This window comes from Strix aluco, chromosome 7 (genome assembly GCF_031877795.1).
Source record: "Strix aluco isolate bStrAlu1 chromosome 7, bStrAlu1.hap1, whole genome shotgun sequence".
In the NCBI taxonomy this organism is placed as follows: Eukaryota; Metazoa; Chordata; class Aves; order Strigiformes; family Strigidae; genus Strix; species Strix aluco.
The window spans coordinates 13,983,914-14,011,713 of record NC_133937.1 but is presented as its reverse complement, the minus strand read 5'-3'; the positions used below and the strand labels follow the sequence as shown (position 1 = coordinate 14,011,713).

Genomic DNA, 27,800 nt, shown 5'->3' with positions numbered 1-27,800 from the left:
CTCGGCCGGCGTCTCCCCGCCCCCGGCCCTCCCTCGCACCGAGGCCAGCGGCGGGGCGGGCGGAAGGAGCCGCGGCCGCAGCGGCTCCTCCTCCTGCCGCTCCCCGCCAGCGCCTCGCAGCGCCACCGGGCCGTCTGGAGGGGCGGCGGCCGCAGCGGCTCCTGAGGACCCACGGTAGGCGCGACCTCCGCGGCGGAACGGGACGGGACGGGAGGGGCGAGTGCCAGCCTGTGCCGCGGGGCCGGGACGGTGTCCTCGGGGTGGCGGGGGAATTCGCGTCGGCTGGACGGGGCGGCGGGAACTGTGGCGCGCCCGAAGTGACAGACAGCGGCCAGGGGGTCCGGGGTGACGGACAGACAGGCACAGCGGCCAGGGGGTCCGGGGTGACGGACGGACAGCGGTCAGGGGGTCCGGGGTGACGGACAGACAGACACAGCGGTCAGGGGGTCCGGGGTGACGGACAGACAGAGAGCGGCCCGGGGGCTGGCGTAGGGGGTGGTCGGGGCCCGCGGCGGCTCCGCGGTTCGTAGAAAGCTGCTCTTGTTTCATAGGCAAATGAGGTGGTTTCGGAGAAAAAGGAGCGTCCTGCTCTTGCAGTTTGGTATTTTCCCTGTATCCTCAGCTTATCTTGAACTTTTGGTTTTAATGTGTATGATTAACAAGAGAAAGAAGCCTAAGATGGAAGTCTTGTCAGAGGCGTTACACAACGCTCTTTTTTAACCAAACATCCCTTTCTACAAACTGCTTGTAATGTGTTTCTCTTACGCTACATGTGCTTGAAGTGTCTTAAAATAGAAGCTCTTAAACTCTTGTTATAGCTTGTGTAAGAGAGAAAACAGCGTAAACATCTCCATGAGGTATTCAGGAAAGCAGAGATTCTTCCCTGTCCCCATCCTGTTTGCGGAGAAGAGAGGCTTGGCAGTGGGGAGTATCTTCTTGGGATATTTTTTAATTGTTTATCAGATTAACGGGACTTCTGGAAGTTTCTTCCTGATAAGGGGGAATAGCTGAGGGAGAAATCTTCTGAGGGGAGTGACAGAAGCGTGGAAAGCAGCTCAGCCAAAAATGGGGACAGATGCATTGGGGCAGAAAGACTGAGGTGAAGGTGTGGAGAGAAAACAGATTGACAAGAGGGAAAAGTGCTGGTGCAATGTGTTTTCATGAAGGAGTTAATTAGTAGGTTTTTATGTCTCTAAAAGCCTGGCTGCTGTAGGAGCTGGAGGTTTGTTCCCTGACACCCCCCCAGCACATAGTATTTTCTGTTGAAGGGGTCAGTGCTCTGCTGGAGCACGGGTGGTAATGTCAGAAATGGTACAAAACCAGCGCTAGTGTATGGCTGCTGTGAAGCTTGAGTGCGTGAATGTTTTCCCCATAGCTTGGCTATTTCGATAGCTTCCTGGTTTTAGAGCTGCTGTAAGAGTCATGCGGACCGCTCTCCTCCCACTATTGCAGCAAGTAACTTGCACTGGACATGGCTTCCAGTTTTGCCTGTGGCCTGATCCCCGCTGCGTTTCTGCTGAATTCTTTTTTCCCGGAAGTGCGTCTGCCCCCACTCTTGTGAATTCTTCTCCCCTCTGTCCCGAACACACCATATATAATAGTGTAGCATATATAGTACAGACTCAGCAAGATTTTGAAGGGCCTAATAATTTTATGTCTCTGTCAACAATAATATTTATGTACCTTTCTCTTGTCTGACCTCAGTATGAGGTTAGGAGCCAAGACATCTCTGTGAATCTGAACTTAAAATTGCTGGAGTAGTCATCACACTCATTCATAAGCTATGTCACTTCTTCAGCTTGTTCTTTATAGTCCCCAGAAGTTTCAAATTGTCAGACTGGAAATTCTACGAAATGTCAAAAATCAGTAATATAACAAAGCCATAGTGGGATGGAGTTGTTTTATGGAGGTATTTATGTAGTCAATACAATATATTAAAGAAAAAACATTGTAAAGACTGTAGTGTTAGATAGCAATTTAAAATACAATCCAGTCAAGCCACGAAGTCTGTCTGGTTTGAAGGTTACAAGAGATGTTGTTTCCTAGACTTCTAGTAAGATTCTGAACATGGACCATCCAGAGGGTCTGTTCAATAACATTGCATTAATCGGAGCTAAGATAGAGCCTATCTTAGTTCTGTGATAGCAATCTAGGGATGAAAAAAGGAAGCTATTCTTAAAGCAGACATGGTTTAATGGTGGCTACAGAAATAGCAGCACTTTTTAACAAATTGAAAGTTTCTTTTATTTTTAGCCAAGGCTGTGTATAATCATGTGTAGAAACTTCTCTGCCAGCTTCAAATTGCAGTTAGGGGCTTTCCTTGAATTAAGTATACAACTGTATATAACAATACCAATGTAGTTTCTTTTGTCATACATTTGTCTGCCACATTGAAACATGTTTCTTATTGGATATATTCTAAAATTGTATTATATAAACTGTTGGAAATAAGGATGGAGACTTGTCAGCTGTATGTAGTGACTTTTGGTTTGGGTTGCTTTTGACGAAGGTAGAAAAAGCCTTTCTTGAAAAAAAAGAAAAGGCTGTATGTTCACATTCCTGTGAGCAACACTTTTTCACCCCTTTGAAACTTGAATTGTTGTCATGCACTGAAGCTGAGGTGGTCCCTTTGTTTTTGCTGGTCCCAGCTTATTTGAAAGCAGGTATGTTTGACATAAATGCTGAATTTCCTTCAGGCAGTTCCCCAAGCTGGGAAGAATATGATGCAGTACCACGGGTGGTAGATAAGTAACCCAAAGGGTAGCAGTAAGTATTTACAGTGTATGACTTATGTTGTTGCTCCGTGTTTGTTCTAGATTTTATCAGAGCTCACTACAGAATCTTGATAGGTGGTTAGATCCTGGCTGGGGCAAGCCTGGAGTCAGTTATGAGTCAGAGAGGGGACTCGGCTGCCATCCTTCTAAGAGGTGATTTTATTACATGCTTGCGATGACCGGGCAGCCAATCCTGCCTACACTTAGCAGCTGGTTTTTTGTGTGTATGTGTGAAATTGTATCCATACTATTCAGCTGTCAGAGAAGCTGAGTGTGGACCAGTGCTAATCACTAGATTATAGGAATTTAGACTGAATAGGCTTCATGTAGTTTTTTTTTAAAACAAACACAAACCCACACAGTCCCACCACCTGGCTGTTCCCTCTACAGTGCAAAGCATCGCTGTGCTGTTTGTAGGATATACAAAGAAATGGAAAGAAGTCCTTCCCAGACATTGCTTCCTTTTTTTCCTTATGTCTTTTCTGTTTGAGAGAGAAGATACTAGATACTGTCTTATATGGTAATAGGGAAGGTTAAAAGCTTTTTTTTTTTTTCCCCTACACAGTATGGGTGATTTTTTTCTGAGGGCATTGGAAAAGTGTTACCAGTAGGTTTCTCTGTTGTAGTTTTAGCTCAGTTGTTGTCTTGAGGAAGCACTGGACTTCACAGTTTCCTTCCTTCTTTGGAGCCATTAATTAGTATTCATTTCATCATTAGGAGAGGTGGGCCTCCGATTCAGGCTTTTGGATTCCAGCTTCTGCCAGGTTTAAGAACTGTCAACCAAATTAATCCCATATTAAAGATCCAAATGAGTTTTAAATCTTTGCAAGACCTCTGTTTGCTGAACCTTACAATAGCCATTCAACGATACTTGATGTGATTAATTTATGCATCTGATTCACTTTCCCAAAGACCTCTCATTGGGTAAAAAAAGCATGTTAGATTTCTAACTTTGGCCTAGCAAGTTGCTCTGAATTAGGTGCATAAGTTGCCTAAAGCAGACAGTGTGAATATCCCTTTTATTGTTGCTAGAGAGAACAACTTTAAGTTTTGAAAATTGCACTCATTCTGTAAGCTTTGTACCTGTCTGTAGTCCAAATAACTGGTTGTTGGCTGTACTTGACAGTGCTTTGAAAATACTCAGTTTTCCATTAGCTGGGAGAATAAATGTATTTTACAAACGTTAGGCTTTAGGGGGAAAAAAATACTTCTTTTTCAGTAGTAAGTTTTAAGGACTAAAATTTGCTGATGCCATGCGCAGACTAGATTTGAAGGCCATAGTCTTGCTTTCTTTTAACTCTGCTTTTTTATAGTTGTTGTGAAATACCTGGCTCTCTGGTTTACTATACTAAATTGTTTTTTTTCTTGAGTAAGTCAATTCCTGTAAAGAAGTAATCAATCAGCTCAAAATTGGTATTTCTTTATGGTCAGGAATGAACAAAGCATGTCCATTTGCTCATGGATGAGTAATAATTTAGTATTCCTGGACAGCTGTTTGTTTATGCCCTTCAGTGTCTAGAAAGTGTGAAGGCTGTCACCTTTAAGAAAAAGTTAACGTATTTGCAAGGTCGTATTTACCTGTTTTTCTGCTGCTGAGTCCCAAGGCTGTGAGACTGGTGCAGAGCACAGACGTTTTGTGTGCAGTGTAGGATACGTCCATACATTCCGTTCAGGTCCTGTAAGTGTGCCATTCTTTGTGGAGTTTCAGCTGAACAGCTTGGTGTTATTTGGCTGCTTCTACAGCAGGAACAATGTCAATGTGGGAAGCACTGGCAGAGGACCTAGTGGAATACTTCTGTCATCCTTTTGTCCCTGTTGCGTGGCAGGGCTGGGGAACTCTGGAGCCCTCCACTTTTGCAGCAGGGCCACTCCCTGGCCCTGTGCTTCAGGCTTGAGCACAGCAGCTACTTAAAAATCGGTGGTGTGAAATGCACAATTAGGTATTTTTCTAGTAACGGTTTTAGAGTACTGAACGTTAACACTATTGCTTTAGTTCTGTAGGATTTCCCACACAGAGTGTACTTTGTGAAATAGAGTAATTGGTATTTACCTATTCTGGCTTGCACTGATGATGTAAGAGTTTGTGCTTGCGTGGTGGAACTTAAAATAGATGAGTATAAATCCCCGAGGCGTTAGTCAGTTGAGAACATAATTCAGACTATTTATAGCATGACTGGTTTTTGAAACAAATTATTTTATATGACAAGTTATGAGTCTGAAATAGAACAACCTCAATCTATTATTTCTTCAAACATCTCATAAACCTATTTTGGTATTGTTTCTTGCTTGTTATGTTGTTAGGTAAGTGTCTGTCTGTGTTGTCATGTATGTCATGTATGTTGTGACTGTCTGCATGGTAAATATTCTAAAGAGAACATTGCAAGAGTCTGCTACAAAAGGAAACAGTTGGATCAGGGCAGAGTAGGAGGCCAAAGTGAAGTTGACTTCCTGAAATTAACTCATGTTTTTGTTGCATGTGGATCTCAAGAGTCCATGCAACTCACTTCAGTTCTTTGGGTTTTGTTGCCTTGAGTGTATCTGTAGGGACAGATGTGTAAACTCAAAGAGGACTGTGATCTTCCCAGAAGTCACGTATGCTAAATGAAACTGTATGCTGGGGGAATAAATGTTTAGCTACATAAGCAGGATCTTCACAGCAATGAAATGCTGCCACTGATCGGTAATGTTGTAGTACCTTTTTCCCTCTCCCCTGCTGTCTGCTATTTGGATCCCTAAGACAAAGGTCCATAAAACCAAGCCCAGAAGTTTCTTTCTGTTCAACCACTTGCTGTTTCTGTGGTTCAGTGCTGGTGAATGGTGTTACATTGCCATCTCCAGCAGACTCGGTTCTGCTGGCAGCTAGAATATGAGGTTGGCCTACTTGCTCTTTCAAATTTTGACCGTCTGTGAAGGATGCGGGTCTTGAGTTGTCAAGGAGATGTACCAGTGAGAGGAGAGCATGGTCAAGCTGAATTGAGCTGTCTCATGGAGACAAGGGGGCTGGTTATTGGAGCTTTTGGTCCCTATTTGCTCCTGTGGCACGGCAGATGCTGGCTAGTGTTACTAGGTGTTTAAAGAACTTTGTCATGAAGTAGCTGAGTTGCCTGTTACATCAGAATTATCCTTTGCAGGCTTCTGAGGTCTTAGTTGAATGTGGTGTCATTTTTGTTTTCTCACTAGTCAATAAAAGCAAGCAATGAGAGGTACTAGTTGTAGGTCAGAGTCAGTCATCTGGGAAGTTCCTTGTGGACTAGATGATCTTAGAGGTCCCTTCTAACTTAAGTTATTCTGTGAAATACAAAGTTTGTACTGGGGCAGATACTATCAAAGCGGTTGTTTCACTATCTTGGAGGATCTTGTTTTGGTTATATATTCTCATGCATTTCTCTGTTGTGTGGAGTGTTTCTAATGCTGTTCAAATTAGTCTTCAAGTAGTGTTTAACAGTATAAAATATTTGAAGTGGGGTAATCTTATATGTAATTTAAATTACGAGCAGTGTTTTTGAAATTTAACTTCTTGTTCCTAGAGGTTTGAGAATTGCAGTGCAAATACTTGCACTTTTGTCTAGAATCCATGACACAAGCACCTTGGGTTAGCATCTCCTGCAGTGGTATGGCTGTAACGTCATGGTTTATGCTTCTGTCACTGAAAGCTATCAGTTACATGAATGTTCTTATTTAACGTTTTTACAGCTCAGTTGTGGCTTATGGGTCTGTCCTCCCATTCAGCTGTTTTTTGTTGGACATAGCATCTCTCTTCTGCTCTACCTTATTTTGACTAAGGCTTGTCAGTGCTACCTTGCTGATGCTTCCCCACCTCCTGCTTAACCCAGCAGGTCAAAAAATGCTAGATTATCTTTCAGTAAAGTATTTCTTTAATAATGATGATGATGATGATATTGAATTAGAAGGATCATCAAAACTGGCAGTGATCCTAATTTGTAACACCAGAACGAAGTTTAAATTTTTAAAGTTCAGGTTTTAAAAAGCCATATTTTAATTTCTTTCTGTTTTGCCATCTATTCAGAGCTGTGGGTTGTTTTTTTTTTTTTTAAGGAAACATCTTTTTGTAGGAAATGGATGATGTGTTAGTACTCTTCAAATATACATTTTTGGATTAAGACCAGTAAAGGTTCCTAAAGGCAAACTATGAGTGGTAAATTCTGTGTAAAAGAGGTTTCCTGAGTTTTGGCTGGCATTTCATCAGAAATAGCGTGGCCAGCAGGGACAGGGAAGCGATCTTACCCCTGTACTCGGCACTGGTGAGGCCGCACCTCGATTACCGTGTTCAGTTCTGGGCCCCTCACTACCAAAAGGACATTGAATTACTCGAGCGTGTCCAGAGAAGGGCAATGAAGGTGGTGAAGGGTCTGGAGCACATGTCTTACGAGGAGCAGCTGAGGGAACTGGGGTTGTTTAGTCTGGAGAAGAGAAGGCTGAGGGGAGACCTCATCGCCCTCTACAACTGCCTGAAAGGAGGTTGCAGAGAGCTGGGGATGAGTCTCTTTAACCAAGTAATAAGCGATAAACAAGAGAGAATGGCCTCAAGTTGTGCCAGGGAAGGTTTAGACTGGATATTAGGAAGCATTTCTTTACAGAATGGGTTGTTAGGTGTTGGAATGGGCTGCCCAGGGCAGTGGTGGAGTCCCCATCCCTGGAGGTGTTTAAGAGTAGAGTCGACATAGCGCTGAGGGATATGGTGTAGTTGGGAACTGTTAATGTTGGGTTGATGATTGGACTGGATGATCTTCGGGGCTTTTTCAACCTAGACAAATCTGTGATTCTGTGAACTCAGTCAGCTACATTAAGCCCTGTTGGAAGGGGAACCCATCCTACTAAATTATTTTTCTCATGGTGAAAGGAAGGCTAGACAGGGAGTCAGATACATAGAAGACTTAATGGAAAACCAAATTGCAGGGCTTTTTATCTGTCAGGATGAAAAATATTACACCTGGTACAAGAGAGAACAACTTCTATGCTTCAGTGCATAAGTCAAAGATAAATCTTGCTCAGGCTGGTAAAATGACAGTTAGCTAGTATGATGCTGACTGGCTTGTCCTTGTCTTTCAAAACCACAGTGGTGGATGCCTCAGTTCACCTCTGATGAAAATCTGCAGCATACTGGGAGGTGATAAATTATGTTCTGCTTGTTTCACAATCAGGGATCAGTCTCAGAGCAGGTTCTGCAATTTATAGCTTTGGGCAGCCTTTTTTACTACATCCTGGTAATTAACGTGGAGGAGAAGTAAAGGCCAAAGGTTTAACTTTACTCGGTGTTCCCTGGGAAGCAGGCATAATTAAACAAATTATTTTGAACAAATATAGGTCATGGTGTATTCATCCTTTATTTGCACTCAGATTTTTGGACCTTGACATAGCTGGGGCCTGAACAGCAGCCACCAAATAAATTTCAGGAATGGGTGTGAATGCAGTTGCTGAGCTTATTTAGATTGCACCTTGAAACAGAAGTTTTCTGGCAGCCTTAAAATGTTATTCTCCTGCCATCATTGTGTAATCTGTATTTTTGTTACAAATATCTCCAGTTGTAGTCCTTTTCTGCTGTGCTGTGGCTTAGAGGAGAGTATTTTCAGGATTCCCACTGAAAGTATATCACAGTTTTAGTCTCTTATGAACAGGTCTGTTCCCACTTAGCTTTGCTAAAGCAGCAGGAAAATGCTCAAGAGCCTGAGTGGTTCATGGCTTGCAGCGTGAAGCGAGATAGCAATGTCCACTGCGGGAGTAAAACCTCAGATTTTATTTAGAGTTTTGAGGTGGACCTCCAGGGTGAACATTGGGAACGGGAAACGGGGAGAAGACCTTAACAGTATTCTGTATTTTCTTCAAGGCACTCCCTCTTTCTGTGTGTGGTTTGGTGGTTTGGATTTTTTTCCTCCTCTTATGCACTACTTCTTTTATGGCTGAGCAAACACAGACCTTACTGTTCCTGCATCATCCCACGCAGTATTTGTATAGCAGGGTGGACTTCAGCATCTTCTGTTCCCTGGCCTATGTCACCACTTTATTGTCAGCAGGCAGGTGCTGCTCATCACTAACAATTTTAGTAAGATGATGTGGAAGTAGCAAAAGAAATTTGGGAAGATGGGCTTAGAAGATGAAATGGAGACAAGGTTGTGGGAATGGATGGGAAAGTTAAAGGGGTAGATACTTGCTAAGTTAGAGAAATAGCCAACAGAGACTTGATGAAATACAGAAAAGATGGTGATCAGGGAAGTTTTTAAGCATGAGGAGTCAGTGTGTTTGTGGATCTAGTTTGCCTAGAATCAGACCAGTGTGGGAAAAATTCCCCTTGGAGAAGTCCTGGATAAATGCATTGTTCAAAAGAAGCAAGTGGAACACTTCTATATAGAGAGAGTAACATTTTTTTCAGATTGCTAGTGAAGTTAGCATTATTTCTCTACCTCAGCTTTAATTGCCAAAAGGCTCTTTTAGTTTTCTTTCAATTTGAAAGGAACATTCCACATAGGATTAAAAGCTAGCAAACAACCCTGCTAGGAAGAACAACGCCTCTCCCATTGCTCCCCACCCTCTACCACAAAAAAATACCCAAGCTTAAAGCTTTATTGAAAAGACATCTTATCATTTTTTGGGAGTATCCTGTCATTATTGTATTTACATGTGAAGCTAAAGATAAATTAACAAAAAGTAAATGGTTGCACATGAAGAAAAAAATTCAGTGCTGTAGTAGTTTGTATATAAAAAATGTACATGTTGACTAATAAGCAATTTGCATGCTAAGAATCTGGGTTGTGGGTTTTTTGTTTGTTTTTTGAGCGACTTGAGTAATAATTGTTCTTTTCCATTTTAGTACCATGGCTATGGTTTATTATGTAAAGCCAATTAGTGATGTAGCAAGGCTCTGAAGTGCCAGGCTTTGATTTTGGTTTTTTTTGGTTTTTTTTTTTGGGGGGGGGGGCCTTTCTCCACTTCCATGCACCTGTAGCTGCCCAGAGGTGGAGCAGAGCTGGCAGTGTGGGCAGGGTGGGGAACAGGAATCAAACATGCCTGTGTGCAGGCTGTCAGGAGCATGGCGAAGCACCAGGAGGAAGAAAGCTACCTGTTCTTTCTCCAGCAGAGGAGGAGAATATGTGTTTTGCTTTCAGCTTTAATCAGAAATGTTGAATTTTTGCTTTCTGGCCTCACGGGCTTGGGGTCTTAACAGTCCTCCTATGGGTAACAGAAGGTGTTGCCTCCAGCAGTTATGGTTCCCTCAGGATAGCAATATTTTGCAAGTGCTTTTTGGATGGGTTTTATAACCTGAATTTGCATCTACTTTATCCAGTTCTGTAAAGTTGCAGTGAAGCACACCGGCATTTTGAAGATGTTCAGGCTGTAACACAGTCTCTCAAGGACCCCATGTAGCTGCTGCCATACCTTTATGATCTTTATTTAGCATCAGTGAATATTCAAAAGTAAAAATCCATTATCTTGCTGAACTGCAGGGATGACCGTGAGAGACCTTTTTTTCAAGATTTAGCTTCTAGCATTGAGAAGGAACACAGTAACCAAATCTTAACGTAGGATAAGCATTGAATACACCTGGAAAAATAAACTTTATCTCCCTGATGACTGCTGCGTGTGGAGTTTGTGCCCCCTTGTGTATATTGCACAGTAATTGTATGCCAGGTTTGCTGCTGTAGGTGTTACATACTGTGTTTGCATATGAAATGAAAAATTACATAGAGTTTAGTCATGTAAAGAAGTGCTTGTATAATCAAAAGCTTGTTGTCTTTTCAGCTGTAGCAGCCTTGATACTTAAGTTATTCCAAAACTCCCAGGTAGCACTGCAGTGAAAGATCTCACTGGGAACCAAGGCTGAAGGGAATGGAGGAAAAACATTTACCATGTTATGGAGAGCATATTGTAAGAATCTGACACAATGTAAAAATTTTTGTGAGCCTTTACCCTTCAGATATAATCTGGTTATGAACTGTTGCATTTAAGGTGAGAATAAATTTGGTAAGAGATCAATCCCCTTGCGTTCTAGCCGGTCCTCAGAGATTAGAGGGGCTAGGGGCGACTAGACTTACCCCTTAGTAAGTATGCCAGTTGGGACCGTAACTATAGGTCTGACCTGGACACACAAACAGCCCGTATGCTGTAGGTCCAGTTGTGTTCAAAAGAAGCCATCAGATTCACGAATAGTGCGGATTAGTGGCTGTCACTATAGGTCCAAACAGCCCATACACTCTAAGTCTGGTTGCATTCAAGAGAAGCAGCCAGACTCACAAATAGTATGGTTTATTTTTGTGCAACATCTACAGATTCTTTAAGATAGCCAACCTGTCTGTGCATTTATCGTAGGCAATCTAGCACTACACAAAAGAAAAAGGATTGCAATCACACACACAAACATAAAGTTCCCGGGCATACACTCGGCATAGCTGAGGAAATCTTACCAAAAGGCGTCCCTTCTGGGGGAGGGCGAGAGCACAAACCCATTGATCTGTCCCTCCGATTTGGTGTCGGATTATCGGCCCTCCAAGTTAGGTAAAAACTTGGGGTAGTATTTATCTTAATTTGTATGTGTGAGTGGGTGGGACTGTAGTCAAGCCATTATCTTTTGAGTAACGACACAGTATGTTCTTTGGTGCCGGGGTACAGCTGGTTTTTGTGGGAGAAAAGGGAGGATGAGAAACAAGGTTGGCTCGATGCGAGGGGTGCAGCTGGGTTTTGTGAGGGGAAAAAAAAAAGGGAGGATGGGGAACAAGGCCGGCAGGCTACTGCAAAGAGCAGGAGATAAATCTGTCCTTGAAATAAAAGAATGGGACCGTGCGGCCTACGCCCTGCTTCGCATTCCTCCTTGGCGCCACGACAAACACAAATCACTGGACCTCCATCCTGTCCTGTGCTTGCTCTGGGCACCCTGTGTCAAGGAAAATGTATGTTTTACAGATTTCTCGCTGTTTTGCTTTCCTCACGCTTCCAAAACCTAACATGAACAGAACGGTGTCATGTTAGCTAACCTATAGTCTGTTCTTACAATTGAATATGTAGAACTGGGCCATGATGGTTGTGGGTGGCTTTGACTTCCCTGGACCTTTCTTGAGGTTTAAACCTAGTCATTTGTGATTGATAGTTTACTGATTTAAAACCTGTTTCTGTAAAATGTCATCAAGTTTCCCAGCTGTGCACCCTGCTTGGTTTCTTCATGTGTGGAGCTGGCTGAATTGTTAAGTCTTATATCCATCCGCAGAGGAAAAGGGGGTAATGGTGGGCTAATGGTTGTAGCCCTGGCTGACCCCACCTTGCACTTGAGTTTGTAGGGGGAATGGAGAATGAACAAATGGCACAAATGGAAGGGCGGTACTTAAATTTGCATGCATGGAAATATTTTTTTTCCAGTTAAAGGCATCTGTTATAGATTTACTGGTAAACAGGCTTTTTCTAATGCTGAGAAACTACATTCTCTTATTTGTTGAGTCTGTTAGACACTTTACTCATTGGAGTAGAGGTAAGGTAGGGTTATAACTTCTAGGCTGCTCTTCTCATTGTGATTTCTGCTAGTTCATTTCTCTAAATTTAAATGAGTACATGAAGTCCAGTTTTCAAGTAAAGTGAAGATTTGCTAATTGTATTTTCCTTTTTAAAAAAAGAGTGTTTTTCCTTTGCAGTGTTTCTGTGCAAAAGAGCCGTGCAAACCAGAAAGGGAAGTTAATCATGATTATGCAAGATGAAAACAATCCCACAAAAACAGCACCCTCCCCAAGCCAAACAAAACTCAGAATAAAACTCCACAGCTGAAATTCAAAACACAGCAAAACAAGCCAGATGCAAAAGGCAGTGCTTTAGGGGAAAGAAGGGAAAGGGATATTGCTTGCACAGCAGTTTAAAAATAGACTGGGAATTGTCACTAAAAATACCCTTGAAAAAGTTAAGACTGATTGTGGATGTTTTCTTCACCTGGAACAAGCTCCTTGAGTTACTTTTACCATTCTTCCTGATAGCTGTTCTGTTTAAAATAAGGCTTTCTGTATTCTGGAAAATCACATTCATTTTGTCCTTTAACTGTCTTTCCTTTTTGACCTCCACTTCTATTTTGGATAGCTAGTGACTTTGTGCACTTCTGTGCTGACAGAGGCATTATCAGCTTTGAGAGATCCAATTTGTTCTAGTGATCTTATCCTTTCGGTAAACCCTTCGTATTTTATGGCAATGCTGTAAGCATGAAGTGTATCCCTTCCACTTCTTACCCTGACCTTGCACTTCTGCAGACGTTAGCATTTAAATGCCTTCTAAGATTTCTCATAAAATTACTCATTTGAAGATGTGGCTTGTTTGTCGGATGATTTTCTACTTTTAGTAAAACTGTTCTGTATAGGTTGCAAACTTTTGGATACTTTAATAGCACAATAAAGTAAGCATTTTCAATTAGTACATCCTTAACAACATAATAGACAAAGTGAGCAGTAAGTAGTAACCAAAGCAAGAAAAATAGTCTGAGGAATGACTCTACCACTGCTTAGGTATCTGAACATGTTTATTGGCCTAGCAAAAGGAAACGGGAACAGGTTTCCCAGGAAAAAGCCTGTGCGACTTCTGTAGTTCGTGTCTAAGTATTGGTAACTGGCTACTGCGAACATGTTGCTTGTTAATTTTATGTGGTGTGATTAATGAGGCATTACAGAAAATAACTATCATGCATACTTTTCAGATCTTTGCAATGAGTTACCCTGGCTATCCCACAGCAGGCGGATATCCACCAGCAGCCCCAGGTAAGTTGTTTAGATGAAGTAAACATTAAATGGCAGTGGTGGTCCTATCTGAAGTGGAAAGGTGGCATGGACAAAGAACAAGACTGCAGAGGGTTTTCCGAACTCACTGAAGCTTTCTGTGCTCTCTTGTTAAAGTCCTGTTTTATCTTGGCTGGGACTTCTGATTTATATAATACGGGTGCTCTACCATGTGCTCATATACGGTCTATTTTTATTCATCTCGAAGCACACAGCACTAGGAGGTGGTCATAATTTGACCAAAATCAATAAATGTCAAGGAACAGTGTCCAGTCAGTACTGAGTCCTGAAAGCAGCTGGTGAGAAAGTTGAGTACAGGGAGAAATCAATCACACAATTTAAAACCATATCCCACAAAAAATTAGGGCTTTAATTATGACATTATCCCTGATTTACTGTTCTTAGGCAGGTAGTTGTATATGGAAGGGAGAGGGCTCTTAAAAAGGATATAAATTATAATAATATAAAGCTGATGAAATATGTAACTACTGCTTGGTATCAGGGTGAACTTTATAGTTGTTGGTAATGAATTTTACCATTGTTAGTACTGTTGGTAGAAAGAAAGGACTGGAGTCATATGGGTATGGTGAAACATGGAGGTAGGCAAGCTGACTTGGGAAGGGGAAGCAGTGTACAGTGAGAAGCCAAACTAGTCTGGGAGGATAAATCTTACTTCTCAGCAGAATATTCTGGCTTAAACTGCTATGCAGACAAGACTCTACTGCTATGTGCAGCCAAGTTTTGTGACTTGGGTAGCTGTGAGTGTACTGTGTCATGCTCTGTAGACATCTCTCAGATTAGCAGCCTAAAGGGAATTAGTAGTATCTTCCTAGTGGAATACCCAGTCAGCTTTGTAGTTTAGGAGAAACTACTGTCTAGTCAAAATATGGTGTTTACAGTATTAACTCTTGAGTGTTAACTTTCAAATATGTTTAGAGTTGTTTTAAATGAGAACTTATAGATTCAATGATAACTAACATGATTAGAAATATCCAGTGTGGCTTCTCTTTATATTGCACTGCTACCCTGCACCTCTTCCATTGATCTTCCTTCTCCCAAATGGCTCGTGGTGGAACAGACATTGCATTAGAAATGTAATTAGTAAGGAATAAGTTTAAAGTGGTTTCTTGTTTCAGCACAGCTGTATTTGATTTCAGGTAGCAGTCCTTGGGGTGGTGCTGCCTATCCACCTTCAAATCCACCTTCAAATCCACCTCCAATTGGCCTAGAAAACGTGGCTGGCTATGCTAGTCAGTTCAATCCCAACTACATGGCTGGAATGGTAAGTTTGCTTTCATTCAGTGTGTTTTACTGTGACTTCCTTAAGTGCAAAGATGTGTTTCTGGCATTGCCACTGGGAAGTTTTATCCCTTGAGTTCTGTGCCTTTATGCCTAGTCTGTTCAGGTGTTGAGCATTCAGTATCATCTGTTGAAGAAAATGATTACTGCAAGCTACTCCTTATTTTGGGAGAGCACACCACTAGTTAAATGGTGATTTAAGAACCTAACTTCAGAAGTCATGGGCATGAAAGTAATATAACTTGGGTTTTGCTGTGCAGAGGAATAGAGAAACAGGCTATTAACACTGAGTATCCACTGTTAATATATTCACATTGGCAAACACCGTCCAGATTTTGCCTATTACCTGGATTTTGGCCAGTCTGAATAAGGAACAAGGCTGTGAAATTTGATGTATCAGTGACTTATCTTGGAAGATACTATGGGATCAGCTGTCTCTTATAAGCACTGATGTTTAACAGATGGCAGTAAAATCCTTTTACATTGATTGAAGAAGATGCAGACGTTTCCAGTGTGGATTTTTTTTTTTTTTTTTTGCATAGAGCAGAAGTGAGTGACACTTCTGACAACTTAGTCTTCAGAAATCTGTTATGCTGCATAACAAATGCGCAGTTTGCAGGAAGATATTTGCGTTATAAATGCCTTGCTCAGGCAGTGATTAAAACGAAGTGATTTGGCAGCCAGCAGTCAAAATGAGCAACAAACTATCTAGGGTGCACATAGCAATATCCACAGCAACTAGCTTCTAAGAACAGTGCAGTCATCAAATGTCAGTTCTGATTCCTTTGCAGAAGAGGGTCCAAGTGTGTCATGTGGGAAGGTGATATTGCATGTGGAGTGAAGTATCTTTGTGGCAGTTTCTGCAGACGTCTTTCCAAACGTAGTCCAGGAACTCTTGCTAGTTGTAAACTACTAATGCATCTAGTACATTATAAAACAGCCAGAGGTTGCTCATAGTAAATCCCTCCACTTTACATGCTGTGGTCATGTAAAGCAGCCATGGACAGAGAGGGGATAAGCATAGTTTTATGTTGCTGGGATTAATTGGTGCAAGCTTTTAGAATAAGAGGTGTGTGGCTATTGGTGCTCTTCCATGTGAGGGGTGTGTAATGCTGGATGCAGTGGCACGTATGCGTCTGTTGGTTCTTCTTGATGTATGGCAGCTGATGATTACAGTAAAGAGTCAACTGAATACAGTTATTTTTTCATCTTGGTTGCTAGTTCTTTTGCGGATGCAGAACTGTGTATCTGTGTTGGTGGGGAGGGAGGTTGTATTGTATTAAGCACATTACTGAAACTCAACAGTTTGTACACCTTCCCTTCTCTTGCTTTATTGGCTGTCATTGCAGGCATCCAGCCTGGCAGGGACCTTTGGAGGAACAAATGTACCACAAGGCACATATCCTCCAACACCTGGGGGTTATCCCCCAGTCCCTCCAGGTGGCTTTGGGCAACCTCCATCAGGACAACAGCCCTCTTATGGAGGGTATCCTCCACCTGGAGGAAATCCACCATCAGGAATGCCAGCTTACCCAGGATACCCAGGCGGCCCCATGCCAGGCCAGCCCATGCCACCACCTGGTCAGCAGCCTATGAACTATCCAGGACAACCAGCAGCAACTTACCCAGGGCAGCAGCCCATGCCAAATTATCCACCAGGCCCAGCCGTGAATCCATCTATGCCCTCTTACCCAGGAACTACAGGGCCTATGGTCTCTCCTGTAACAGTAAGAGCATTCAGTGTTTTTGTTTTGAGATGTGACCGTGTATATGTTTCTCTACATTTTCTTCGTGTATATAACTGTAAATCGACCCTAAAATTGTAAAGAAAGTCATGAAAATAAGTTTGACTGAAGAGAGAGATGGAGCCTTTCCAAATGCAAGCAATGTAGGCTCATACGACTTGAAACAAATGTTAGTTTGCCACGTTATCCAAGAAGAAATATTTGACGTGAATTCAAATTTAATGAAATTTGCCTTTCCTAGCTTAACAAAGTCTGTCAGTTGTACATACGTTTCATCAAACCTTAATTGATTGGACAGCAGATTCAATATCAGTGAACCTTCTTGACCTTGCATTGTCTCATAATTTGGGTATAGAAGTGAACAAATGGTTTGAGATGGGGGTTTTTTGAGTTCTCTCTGTTACTTTTCTAACAAAAAGAAAATTGGTAACAGTGGTCATCTTTCCTAAGTAGTAAAACACAGTCTTTTACTGATTAACACTACTATGTAATTCAACTTGGTCTGATTTTAGCATGGAAACAGAGGTACAGTCACTGATGCACCGGGATTTGACCCTCTGAAGGATGCGGAAGTCTTAAGGAAGGCCATGAAGGGATTCGGTGAGCAGTCTGGATTTACATTTCAGTTAAAAGTAGAATTGCAGCTTTGATTCAGCACTGATCTTTCTCCATTGTTTGTACTTTCTCCATTGTTTGTACTTTCTCCATTGTGTGTACTGAGCGGGCCAGTTCACATGTGATTGTCCTTGGTTATCAGAAGAATTATTGGAAGTTCATGTAGGTGTAAACAACATCATGAGTTTGGTCTTTGGTTTGGGTTTTTTTGTTGTATTCTTACTGTGTTTGTGATTGGGAGTAGAGCTTGAAGTTCTGTGGTCATACACAAGAGAAGATACTGTAGATAAATTAAAGGCATGCATGTCCTTTGGTTGGGGTTAGAAGAGATAAGATCAAATGGAAACAGAAAGCTGAGTCCTCACATAACGTGCATGCTCATTCTGTGGTGTCTGTGTGCATGTACAGGAACGGATGAGCAGGCTATTATTGATTGTCTTGGAAGTCGTTCAAACAAGCAACGGCAGAAGATCATCCTGTCCTTCAAAACAGCTTATGGAAAGGTAAATATATCGTGAGGACAGAAGGAAGAAGAAATAAGAGCCTATGTTTCTTTACTGGAAGTCAAATGACTAGTGTTGGGGAAAAAAAGGTTGAAAGTTGCTTAAGGGGAAGATGGTTCACAAGTCATAACCTGTTGGGGGTTCTGCTTTCACCCACTCTTGTCTTTTTCATGCAGTGTTTCAGATGAAACATACAAAGCAGATTCTCTGCTGAATGGTTACTTTGACTCTTTGGTCTGTGCAGTCTATTTAGTTGGACCTTAACCACCTAGATGTGGTTGTTAAATTACGCTGATTTTAGTGTTATTAAGAGGAATAACTTTGCTTTGAAGATACATTATTGATGCATATGCATAAAGAATTCCAATTAAACTCCACAGTTTTGGTGCTTACATTTGTCAATTGTGGTCTTTATGCATTTTTTCCTTGTTTTTTTTCTTCTCATTAGGATTTGATCAAAGATCTCAAGTCTGAGCTATCAGGTAACTTTGAGAGGACAATCTTAGCAATGATGAAGACACCTGTCATGTTTGATGCTTATGAAATTAAAGAAGCTATAAAGGTTTGTGTAGGAAATACAAATTTATAAGACAGAGGAAATATTTGAGCTGATAAAAATTTTGGTATTCATTTAAAAGGTTGAACTTGCATTCCTTCTCCATCCAGATATTCAACCCACTATTCGACTGATCTGTACCCTGTTTCTTGGAGGTACATGACAGTAAAATTGATAAATGTTATTCCCATAGGTTAAATGTAGAGACTATTTAATAGGTTTGTCTTGTAACAAAAATATGCTAATGAATACACAAAAAAAGGCAGAAACTGAGTTCTAACAGTCTCTGCAGTTCATTTATTATGTAGTCTTGAGTAAACCACTGAGGTGGCTCTCTTCTAAGCTAGCTACTGCATGGGACACCTTTGTTTCTGGGTTTTTGCTTTGAGCTGTGATAGAACTGATGATAAAACCGCTCAACTTAGAGTTTCCCGTGACTTTACACTGAGCGCTCAAAAACAGTTCAGAAAATGAGGTTCATAAAGTTTTTGGGCAGGGTGTACCTTCTTTTTATCTTTTCCTCCATCTCAAAAATGTATTTTCCTAGCCCATGCTGAACCTTTTCTAAAATATTATGGAAGTATTGTGTACTTTCTCTTCAAAGCAATCAGACTATTTTATAAACATTTAGGTTTTAAAAATAAAAACAGGTCAAACATTTGTATGTCAAGACAATGTTTAAATCAAGGTGTAATAAATACATCCATTACTGAGTCAGTATGTATATTTATGTGTTCTTTGGCTGCAGTTTTTAAGTAGCTAGGGAGGATGAAATAATACTAGCTATATTGTAATTGCAACTGCTGTCCATTAGTTAGTGAAAGTTACCTGTTAGATTTAACAAATTCATCTTTAATGGTGGAAAAAACTCATTCTTAAAATGCCTAAAATCTGGTGTGAAGGATGACATTTTAAAATGAAATTTTGTTTTCGTAATTATTTTAGTCATTAGTTCAATTTGTATGTTTAATACATATCTGTGTCTTGGAAACATGTTATATGTAGCATTTAAACTACTTGCTTTGACTTCTATAACAAGATTATATTCTGAACTGTATTTTGTTGTATAGTTTTATTGCATTTCTTTTATACTAGGTTGTAGAAGTAAGATGAGAATCTGAAGAGTGTGTTTTCTCCTTGTGCTTTGTTTTAGGGTGTTGGCACAGATGAAAATTGTCTCATTGAAATCTTAGCTTCTCGCAGCAATGAGCATATTCAGGAACTCAACAGGCTCTATAAAGCAGGTTAGATTTGTTACAGTTCCATCAAAATTGTCTTCCTTAATCACTGGCTGACAATGTGAATTTAGGAAATGAGCAGGGGTGTATGATGTTTTATGATTGTGTCTCCCTTCCAGAATTTAAGAAAACTCTGGAGGAAGCAATAAAAAGTGACACATCTGGACACTTTCAGAGGCTCTTAATTTCACTTGCTCAGGTACTTGCATGCCTGGATTTTGGAGTTTGGGGTGTTTGTGTGTGTGTGTAGGGTTTGGGGTTTTTTTTAAAAAAAAAAAAAGCCCACCAGTAACACTTTTGTATCTTCAAATTCTTTCAGGGAAACAGAGATGAAAGTACAACTGTTGACATGTCTCTTGTCCAAAAAGATGTGCAGGTCAGTAGAAATTCTTCATCGTTTCTACGTTTAGTCAATTCAATACTCTGAAATTTGACTGTGTGGTTTCTGCTTACAAGGTTTTGGACACCTTGTGACTTCTCCTGAGGTAGTGCTTATGTTTCAGTGGATGGAAGTGGTATGAAAAGCCTTGATAGAGTGTTAGAGCCATGTAGCTTCATTACAGAGATGAAACTCTTGGGAGTAGAGTGCGCAGGGATTTTTTAATCTTGCATTCTGTCAGCTCTCTGGCTTTTCCATGTGTTGGGTGACTCCGTGGTGCTGCTTATTAAGGGAATGGTCCAAAGAGATTTGAGGTGATAGGTGTGTGGATTAAATTTTAGTCTATTCAATACCTGCATTGGCCTTTGCCTGTTATTGAAGTAACTCTGGATTTTTGCAGCAAATAAGGCAGTTGGACGTAGTAACTCCTGCCCTGGTACTTTTTTTGTGTGTTCCATTTCACCACATAGCAAAGAGAAAACCATGGATTGTTTCAGCACACTACTGTCATATAAATAGTAATGTAATTAGCTTTCTACATAGTATGCCTTAGTCAAAAGACAAGAACATCCCAGAACATACCCAGATGCGTAGGAAAAAAGCTAGACATAAACCGTTCTAGGAGGAAAGTTTTCAGGTACTTTTTAAACAATTTTCCCCCCTTTAGTAATCTGGAACTCTTGTGTTTGAGCACTTATGCATTAGTAAGCTAGGAAGACTGCAAGCATAGCATATTGTACGCAGGTTAGAATTAGTTGCTGTTTATTGCTTGCTCCTGTTTTTCAGCAGTACATAGACTAAGAAATAAGTATAAAAGGAGGAGAGGCTGTAAGGAAGTAGATCTGTAACTCAGCTTTTCAGCTTGACTGCTTTTCTGAGTAATGAAATGTGAATTCCCTCTTGCATTTAGGAGCTATATGCAGCTGGAGAGAACCGTCTAGGAACTGATGAATCCAAATTCAATGCCATTCTCTGTGCAAGAAGCAGGGCCCACCTCAGAGCAGGTAATGGTGTCCTCTACATAAACAGTAACTTGATTCTGTTGTCTTTAATGATAAAAATGTACAACACCGTTCTGTGCCTCAATTTCCCCAATCTGTAAAATGAGTGTAATGATACCAATGAAAAGCAGGATGAATTCTGCTGAGGGAAAGGGTACACAAGAGCTGCACATTATGATCATCTTCCTTAAATGTCAGAGCAGGTAGAGGTCATACTTGTTCAAATGTTTCTCTGATGAAAGAATTGAAAACCTAGAATTGTTTCAATTTTGTATGCTTGTGTGTGCTCAAGACACTTGCAATCCTTCCTTTCCCTTCTTACTTGCTAGTGATTAGGTGTTACATCAGTCTATAGTGGTGGAAATGTTTTAGTAACTACATAGAACTTTTGAAATGTGCACTTATATGGAGAGGAAAGGGATGGGGGTGTGTGTGAGAACCTGAATGTTTTCTTAATTTTATTGACACCCCAAGCTCTCCTAGAATAATCTTCACTATTTCCCTTACAGTGGTTTCTTGGTCTAGCCCTTTAAAAATAAGGACAGAACTAGACAATCTAGAAGGAGCATGATGACATGTAAATGGAACAGTATGGTTGATAACATAGTATTAGTCGTTGAGACATTAAAACTTGTGTAAGTATACTGTAGTATCAGGTTGAGAAGTGTGATTGAAATGAAGCCATCCAGCATGCCACTTCTTTTTGTGAGGCTGACTCCTGAAATCTTTCTCTTCCTTTAACAGTCTTCAGTGAGTACCAGAGGATGTGTAACCGGGACATTGAAAAAAGCATCTGTCGTGAAATGTCTGGAGACCTGGAAAAGGGCATGCTGGCAGTAGGTATGTGTTGTCTTAGCAAGTTCATTTCTGATATTCCACTACAACTGGCTGAGATGGTGCCATCTGTGACTCCAGCTAAGAATTTCTTCTTAGTAATAATTCCAGTTTTCTGGTTTTTATGTTGAACTTTCTGTGAAGTCACTTACGGTAAGTAAAGCAGGGCACTTAATTGACCTAAAAATGACAGATGAAGCTTTTGCTTCAGGCGGCTGCAGAATTTAAATTTCACGTACTAAAGTGGGGAGAGAATTATTAACTGTACTGGACATTGCTTTAAGAAGTGATGAGAACTTGTACCAGCTGCTGAGTCAGTCAGAATGGACTGTGTGGGACAGCTTTGCAAATCAAGTAAAATATAGGCATTAACCCTCTGATTAGTTACCTCTATCTCTTCTTAGTAGAAGGGTTAGTTGCAAAGGGGTTATTTTTTCCACATTCCCTGTGGTTACAGGTTTGTGAAATCTTTTAAGTGCCTCCAGTACCTCTGAAGAGTAAGACTCTTACCTCAAGTTTCCTAGTGCTCCTTGGGAGGTAGACTTTAGTTTCCATGAGGTTGGGACAAGACCTTAAGTTGTTGTGCAGTAGTTTTATTTGGAATGTTTTATTTTAGATGAAATTGTGGACCTCTTTCTCTCTCTTGTCTTTTGTCTCTCGTCTTTTAGACAAGACTGCTTCTTTACATCTCCATTTCTTTTTCTGTTTATTACTGTGAATTTACTGTGGTATCTAGAGCTGCCGCTTTAAAAGTGTTGTTCTTTGGTTTTGAATATGGTAATGACTAGAAAAGTGATGTAACAAAAAAAAAAAACAAACCCCAAACAACCTCCTACTGAAATAAATAGGAAAAATGTAGTTTGTATCACTTGGAAACAAGATGGGAGAGGGCATTTGGCTCAACTGCAAGAGATTTTTTTTCTTTGTGAAAGTTTCGAACAAAACCTTGCAAAATGGGGATCAGTTTTAAAAGCTTCATTTTTTCACATGTCTTGTGCATACATGGATTACGTAACTGTTTTTCTTACTTTACTTGGCCAGGCTATAGTGGCCTTTTAATGACCTAAACTGGTCCAGCTCTGTTGGTGTTATACATTTGCAGACCTTTTCTAGGATTCAGAATTTGTCACCTTAAAAAGTATTGTTAGAAATCCAAACTTAGGGAAAAGAAATATTTCCTGGAGTTTGTAGAAAAAGATCACCTTGGTAAAGAAAATGTACTGTCAGAGTTTGGAAGTCCTTTGACTTCATGGAACTTTGCAATCTCCATGTAGATACAGATTCAGAATTGGGACTGTAGCTTGCAAACAAGTCAATAGCCTTTTGAGCAAGAATTGGCTTTATTCACTGAATAACTCCTTTGTTGACTAGATTTTGGGTTGGGTTTTTTATTTCTATGTATATATATCTATATACACACATATATCTCTATAGCAGTCAATGATGTTAGCATCATTTGTTCTGTGAACCTTATTTTCAGAAAAAAAGGTTTTCTAATTGAAAATATTTAATTTTGCTTTCTTTAAAGCTTTCTGGATTGTACAACTGGTAACTTACAATAACATCTTAAAGTACAAGTGTGTTGTTTTACCTAATACAGTGATAAAGAAAGATGCATTTCATTTGTCATTTGTTTTTGAATTGTATTATACGTATCATTGACAATTGTGTGTGGTGAGCTATCTCTCATCTACATTTTTCTATTGAGAAAAGTAGTTTTTCCTATGTAGAATGTGTGTTGCTGTGAAATACGTATTTAGGTTTACCCCTTTTGTTCTGTATTGATTTTACATGATTGCTTTTGACACATTATGGTGCTGTAAAATATAAGTCAGGTGTGGTTTGTTTTCTGTGTAGTTTGCCACAGATTGCATGATTGTTTACTGGCAACCAGCATAGGATCAGTATATAGATTTTAATTCTTATGAGTGATGGAGAATTCTTTCATTATCCTGATTAACGTGACAGTAATTTGATAGAGATTTTGCTCTTTCAGATTTCTGATGAACTGTGCTAATTAAATATAAAATCCAGTCATTACTAAATAAGCATATCGAGAATTTTTCAGGAAGCCTGGTGAACTTTGTGGCTAAAAAAAAAGTGTAGCTAGAATAAGGGTGGGGTTTCTGTCATAGGTGGCTTCCCAACTTGTATTAGGGCAGGACTTGCAGATGCATGGCCTAAAAATTCTGATATTAGGAAAAAGCCAGGAGCACCAATATGTGTTCCTTCAAGCCTTTTGCCCAATCCCTATCCCCTCTTTTCCCTTCATAAGCAAGAATCTGATCATTAGACTTTAACGATTCATTATGGCTGCTTCACGCTAGATGGTGTCTAGTGATGGAAAAGTTTGCTTTGAGCCATGAAGTGTAGTAAGTTTTTTTAACTTTATTGCAGCTACTGTTTGGCTTAAAAATCATTTCCATGACTAACTAAAGGAGTGGAAGCTGTGTTGTATGAACTGTATGTTTATGTATAATTGAAGCATGTGACTATCTAGGGTAAGCTTCAAAAATGACTGATTTCTGATTGAGGAGGAATACCTGATTTCTGCAATACGGTTTCTTTTTGCAGTTAAGTGCCTCAAGAACACACCGGCTTTTTTTGCAGAGAGATTACAGAAGGCTATGAAGGTAAGTGCCTGTGACAAGATACATAAGCTTATAGTGTGGTTTTTTTTAAAAATGCTTGTACAGCTCACTAGAATTAATTGTTCAGCTGATGGTATTGCATTTTTCAGTGGGTAGATGACTAACAAAATGCAGTCATTATTATGAAAGGCTGGAAAAATCTAGCTAATTTGATCCACTTAACAAAGAGATGCATACAACTGTACCTTAAACAAGGAAGGTCTTCACTTGGTAAAACACAAATGTGCTTAAGACTTATCAAAATTGATGTCTCTTAAGTAGGGAGGTCTGCTGAAATAAATAATTAGGCCATCAAACTCATAAAACTTTCCTGACCTTATGTCCCTCTGACACCCCCCTCCTTTTTTTTTTTCCTAGCTGTTCTTGTGCAGAGAAGTGATGATAGTTTCCTACCAGTAAATTTAATTTATTAAAGCATGATAGGCAAAATTCTGTTCAAGCTTATTGAAGTCAGTGGGGTTATGCTAGTAAACAGCCATTTGTGCGGTGATGATTTATTTTATTTTTTTTGCTAGTGCTGTATCATCCAGGATTTCCACTCATTATTAATATGTTATATTGTTGTTTTGTTTGTTTCAGGGAGCGGGAACTAAAGACAGAACTCTGATTCGAATCATGGTATCACGCAGTGAGGTTGACCTGCTGGACATACGTGCAGAATACAAGCGAATGTATGGCAAATCCCTCTACACGGATATCACTGTAAGACTTGGAGATTTTATCTTCCCTGCCATGACATCCTTTCTGCTAGTAGAACATGGATCCTTATGCTGAATAGCTGTTAACTGCACTGAATGTAGCTGGTTGTGTTTGGTTTGCTGCATTTGTTAGGAGAGTAGAGGCTGAAGTGCCAGAGAACAGACAGCACTTGCTTTTGTGTGGGGGCTAGATGAGCTAGAGATGGGAGGGAAATCAACAGTCAGGGAAGGAAAGGGAAATTGGTCCAGAGGGGTTTCAGAGACCTGGTTTTAAGTCCTCCAACTAAGTAATGATGGTGCTCTACCTCATGTGTGTGTTGAAAGAGTATAAAGCTCCTAATATGCCTTTGAAACTTGGTGCCTCTTTCTCTTGAAAGCACAAGATTTGGGAAATAGACAAAACTTCAGATTCTTTATCAGTTGATCCATTCTACTACTGCTATTAACAGCTGTAACAACAGTCTTAAGAGGATGCCTGGCCAATAGGGATGGTAATAAGAGCTGGAGGAGAGTGAGTGGTGCCACCTTCATTTACCTTGTAATGAAGGTGCCAAATCTGTTGAGGCCCTATTTATTCCTTCTGCTCTTGACACTGAGGGACTGCAACTTGGTGGTGTTTGGAAGGAATCCTGCCAAGATAGTGAAGGATGGTGTGCACCGAAAAGTCTTGATCTGAGTCTTCTGCCAGTAATTATATGGTCTTTCTGCCCATGCACCAGAGGATCACCTAGCAGAAGCTTTTTCCAATTATCTAACTCTAGAGTGAAGATGTGCATCTACTACAGTAGTTATATGCCCTGTAACCACCAGTGTGTGAGTAAAAATCAGTGAGATGTTGGTGGAAAAGCTGTATGTCTTTTTGGGTTTTATTTTTTGTTGTTTTCCCTTCTCTTTTGATCTGGCATGAAAATAGTTTTACCATCAGAAACAGGAACAGGCCATACCTATTTAACGGGCCGAACTTACTCAAGGCTTGTTTTCAGTAAATACAGGGCATGCACGTGCACAGTTATGTGTATGTAAACTCTACTACTTATTTCTGTAAAAGTAGAGCCTAAAACATCCTTGGGAAGAAAGTTCTTAAATCTCGCTTGTTTTTTCTAAGTGGACGGTTCTTTCCTTTCAGAGCATATTTAAACAGGAATGTTTCATGTTTTGTGGATTGTGCTTTACATATGCATAGGATTTATCCTGATCTTTGAAGTGTCTCTTTGTCACTATTTTAATAATTTTGATCTGAACAAAACAGTTTTCAGTCATACCTGAAGGATGAGTTAAATGCACTAGCTGAAACTGTTCTGTGAAAAGGATTGGCAAGTCTCATCAACCAAAACTAGTTAATGAGCAGCTCCCAGGGAACGCTTTTACAAATAAGAACACCAGGCAAAACTCAGCTAGCACGCAGGGCCTTTTGTGATTAATTGCATGTTTGCATGTGCATCCATACTGACTTTCACTGCCCACAACATGAAAGAGATGTTCTCTAAATGTGGAAGAAAACCTTTTAGATCTTTTGGTATCAGGGCATTGTTTTTAATGTTCGACCATAATAAAGAGTAAACTTTCACTCACTGCTCCTGGAAAAATATCCACACTGATTGCAAGGAAGAGGACTGCTGTATTAATTCTTCCATATTTTCATACCTTTTGCTGGAAGACAGCTTTTCAGTGAGATTTTTTAATGAATTATTACCAGGTAAGTAGTTGAACCTGTATACCAGATTCAGCTTGCTAAAGAAATATATTCTCTATGGACACCTTTGGTTCCAGTTATGGAAGGAGCAGATTTTACTGTGTGCTTGTATTAGTGATTTCTAATTAACAGGCTTGTTAATTTTTTCTTCTTCTTCTTTTTTTTTTTTTTTTTTTTTATTAAGAGGTTAACACATGCTTTCTTTCTGCCCTGGCTTCATCTCTTGTGGTCATTAATGTCATGTTTAGGATGCTTATGCTTCTTTTTCCTCTATTTCAAAGCACAATTCTTCAACTTTTCTTTTTCTGGATTTCTTTCCAGGGTGATACTTCAGGAGACTACCGGAAAATTCTTCTCAAGTTGTGTGGTGGAAATGACTAAATGGAGCATTGAGCTTTTCTTAAAGAAGCTGCTATTTTCATGTTTTGCTTTAAAGCGTCTTTTTTTCTGCAAAAGTAAATATGTAATGACCTGTTTCTCCTAAAGCAATTACATTTTAAAAGATAATATTGCATGTATCTTCTCTCCAGTTCAAAATAGTAGGTAATAAATGCCAAAAAACCCCAATCAAACTTAGGTACCATCTGCTCAGGATTCTGTATAGTACTCTCAGCAATCCATGAATGACAGGTCATTATTTCTTTTCTGCTTATATTATGCTGAAATAATATGTTTGTTTTATGGAACAAAAATCACAGTTGTATGATTTGAGGTTTTATTTTGTATAAACATTATGTGCCATTTTAATGCAAGTTTTATATATATTTTATGTAGAGTTGGTTTCGTGCTAGCCTACTCCCTGATATGTGGAGAGAACAGCCTTGAGTTTTTGTGTCTAGTTAAGACTGCTTTAAAGAAGTTTTGTCAAGTTCCATTTTCTTTCCTTGATTGTTTTTAAGGAAGATATGTTCCACATTTCATTCTTGCTAGGGCAACTGTCACAAGGCAGTAGTAAAGTTGACAGTAGTGAAGATTCTATGGTTAATGTTTTAAGGTTTTGGATTGTGCCTTAAATATATGTATGTAAGAAGAGATTATGAAATTAAAGCTGTCTATCTTCTAA

At 40.1% G+C, this 27,800-nt stretch overlaps 1 protein-coding gene across 1 annotated transcript; it reads left to right on the top strand.

Annotated features, from left to right (window-relative positions):
- Window positions 1-8: 8 nt before the first annotated feature.
- On the top strand, window positions 9-27,800 carry ANXA11 (annexin A11). Its single transcript, XM_074830524.1, has 15 exons — window positions 9-174; window positions 13,447-13,507; window positions 14,683-14,807; window positions 16,174-16,551; window positions 17,082-17,169; window positions 17,593-17,687; window positions 18,136-18,249; window positions 19,397-19,487; window positions 19,601-19,680; window positions 19,801-19,857; window positions 20,771-20,864; window positions 21,606-21,701; window positions 24,270-24,328; window positions 24,926-25,048; window positions 27,059-27,800. Exons 2-15 carry the CDS (start codon window positions 13,456-13,458, stop codon window positions 27,116-27,118), a joined length of 1,512 nt encoding a protein of 503 aa, XP_074686625.1. The 5' UTR covers window positions 9-174; window positions 13,447-13,455; the 3' UTR covers window positions 27,119-27,800.

Coding starts and splice junctions, on each gene's coding strand:
- ANXA11 (XM_074830524.1), top strand. CDS start 13,456: ATGAGTTACCCTGGCTATCCCACAGCAGGCGGATATCCACCAGCAGCC. Junction 13,508..14,682: donor ATATCCACCAGCAGCCCCAG/GTAAGTTGTTTA, acceptor ATTTGATTTCAG/GTAGCAGTCCTTGGGGTGGT. Junction 19,858..20,770: donor TTGTCCAAAAAGATGTGCAG/GTCAGTAGAAAT, acceptor TCTTGCATTTAG/GAGCTATATGCAGCTGGAGA.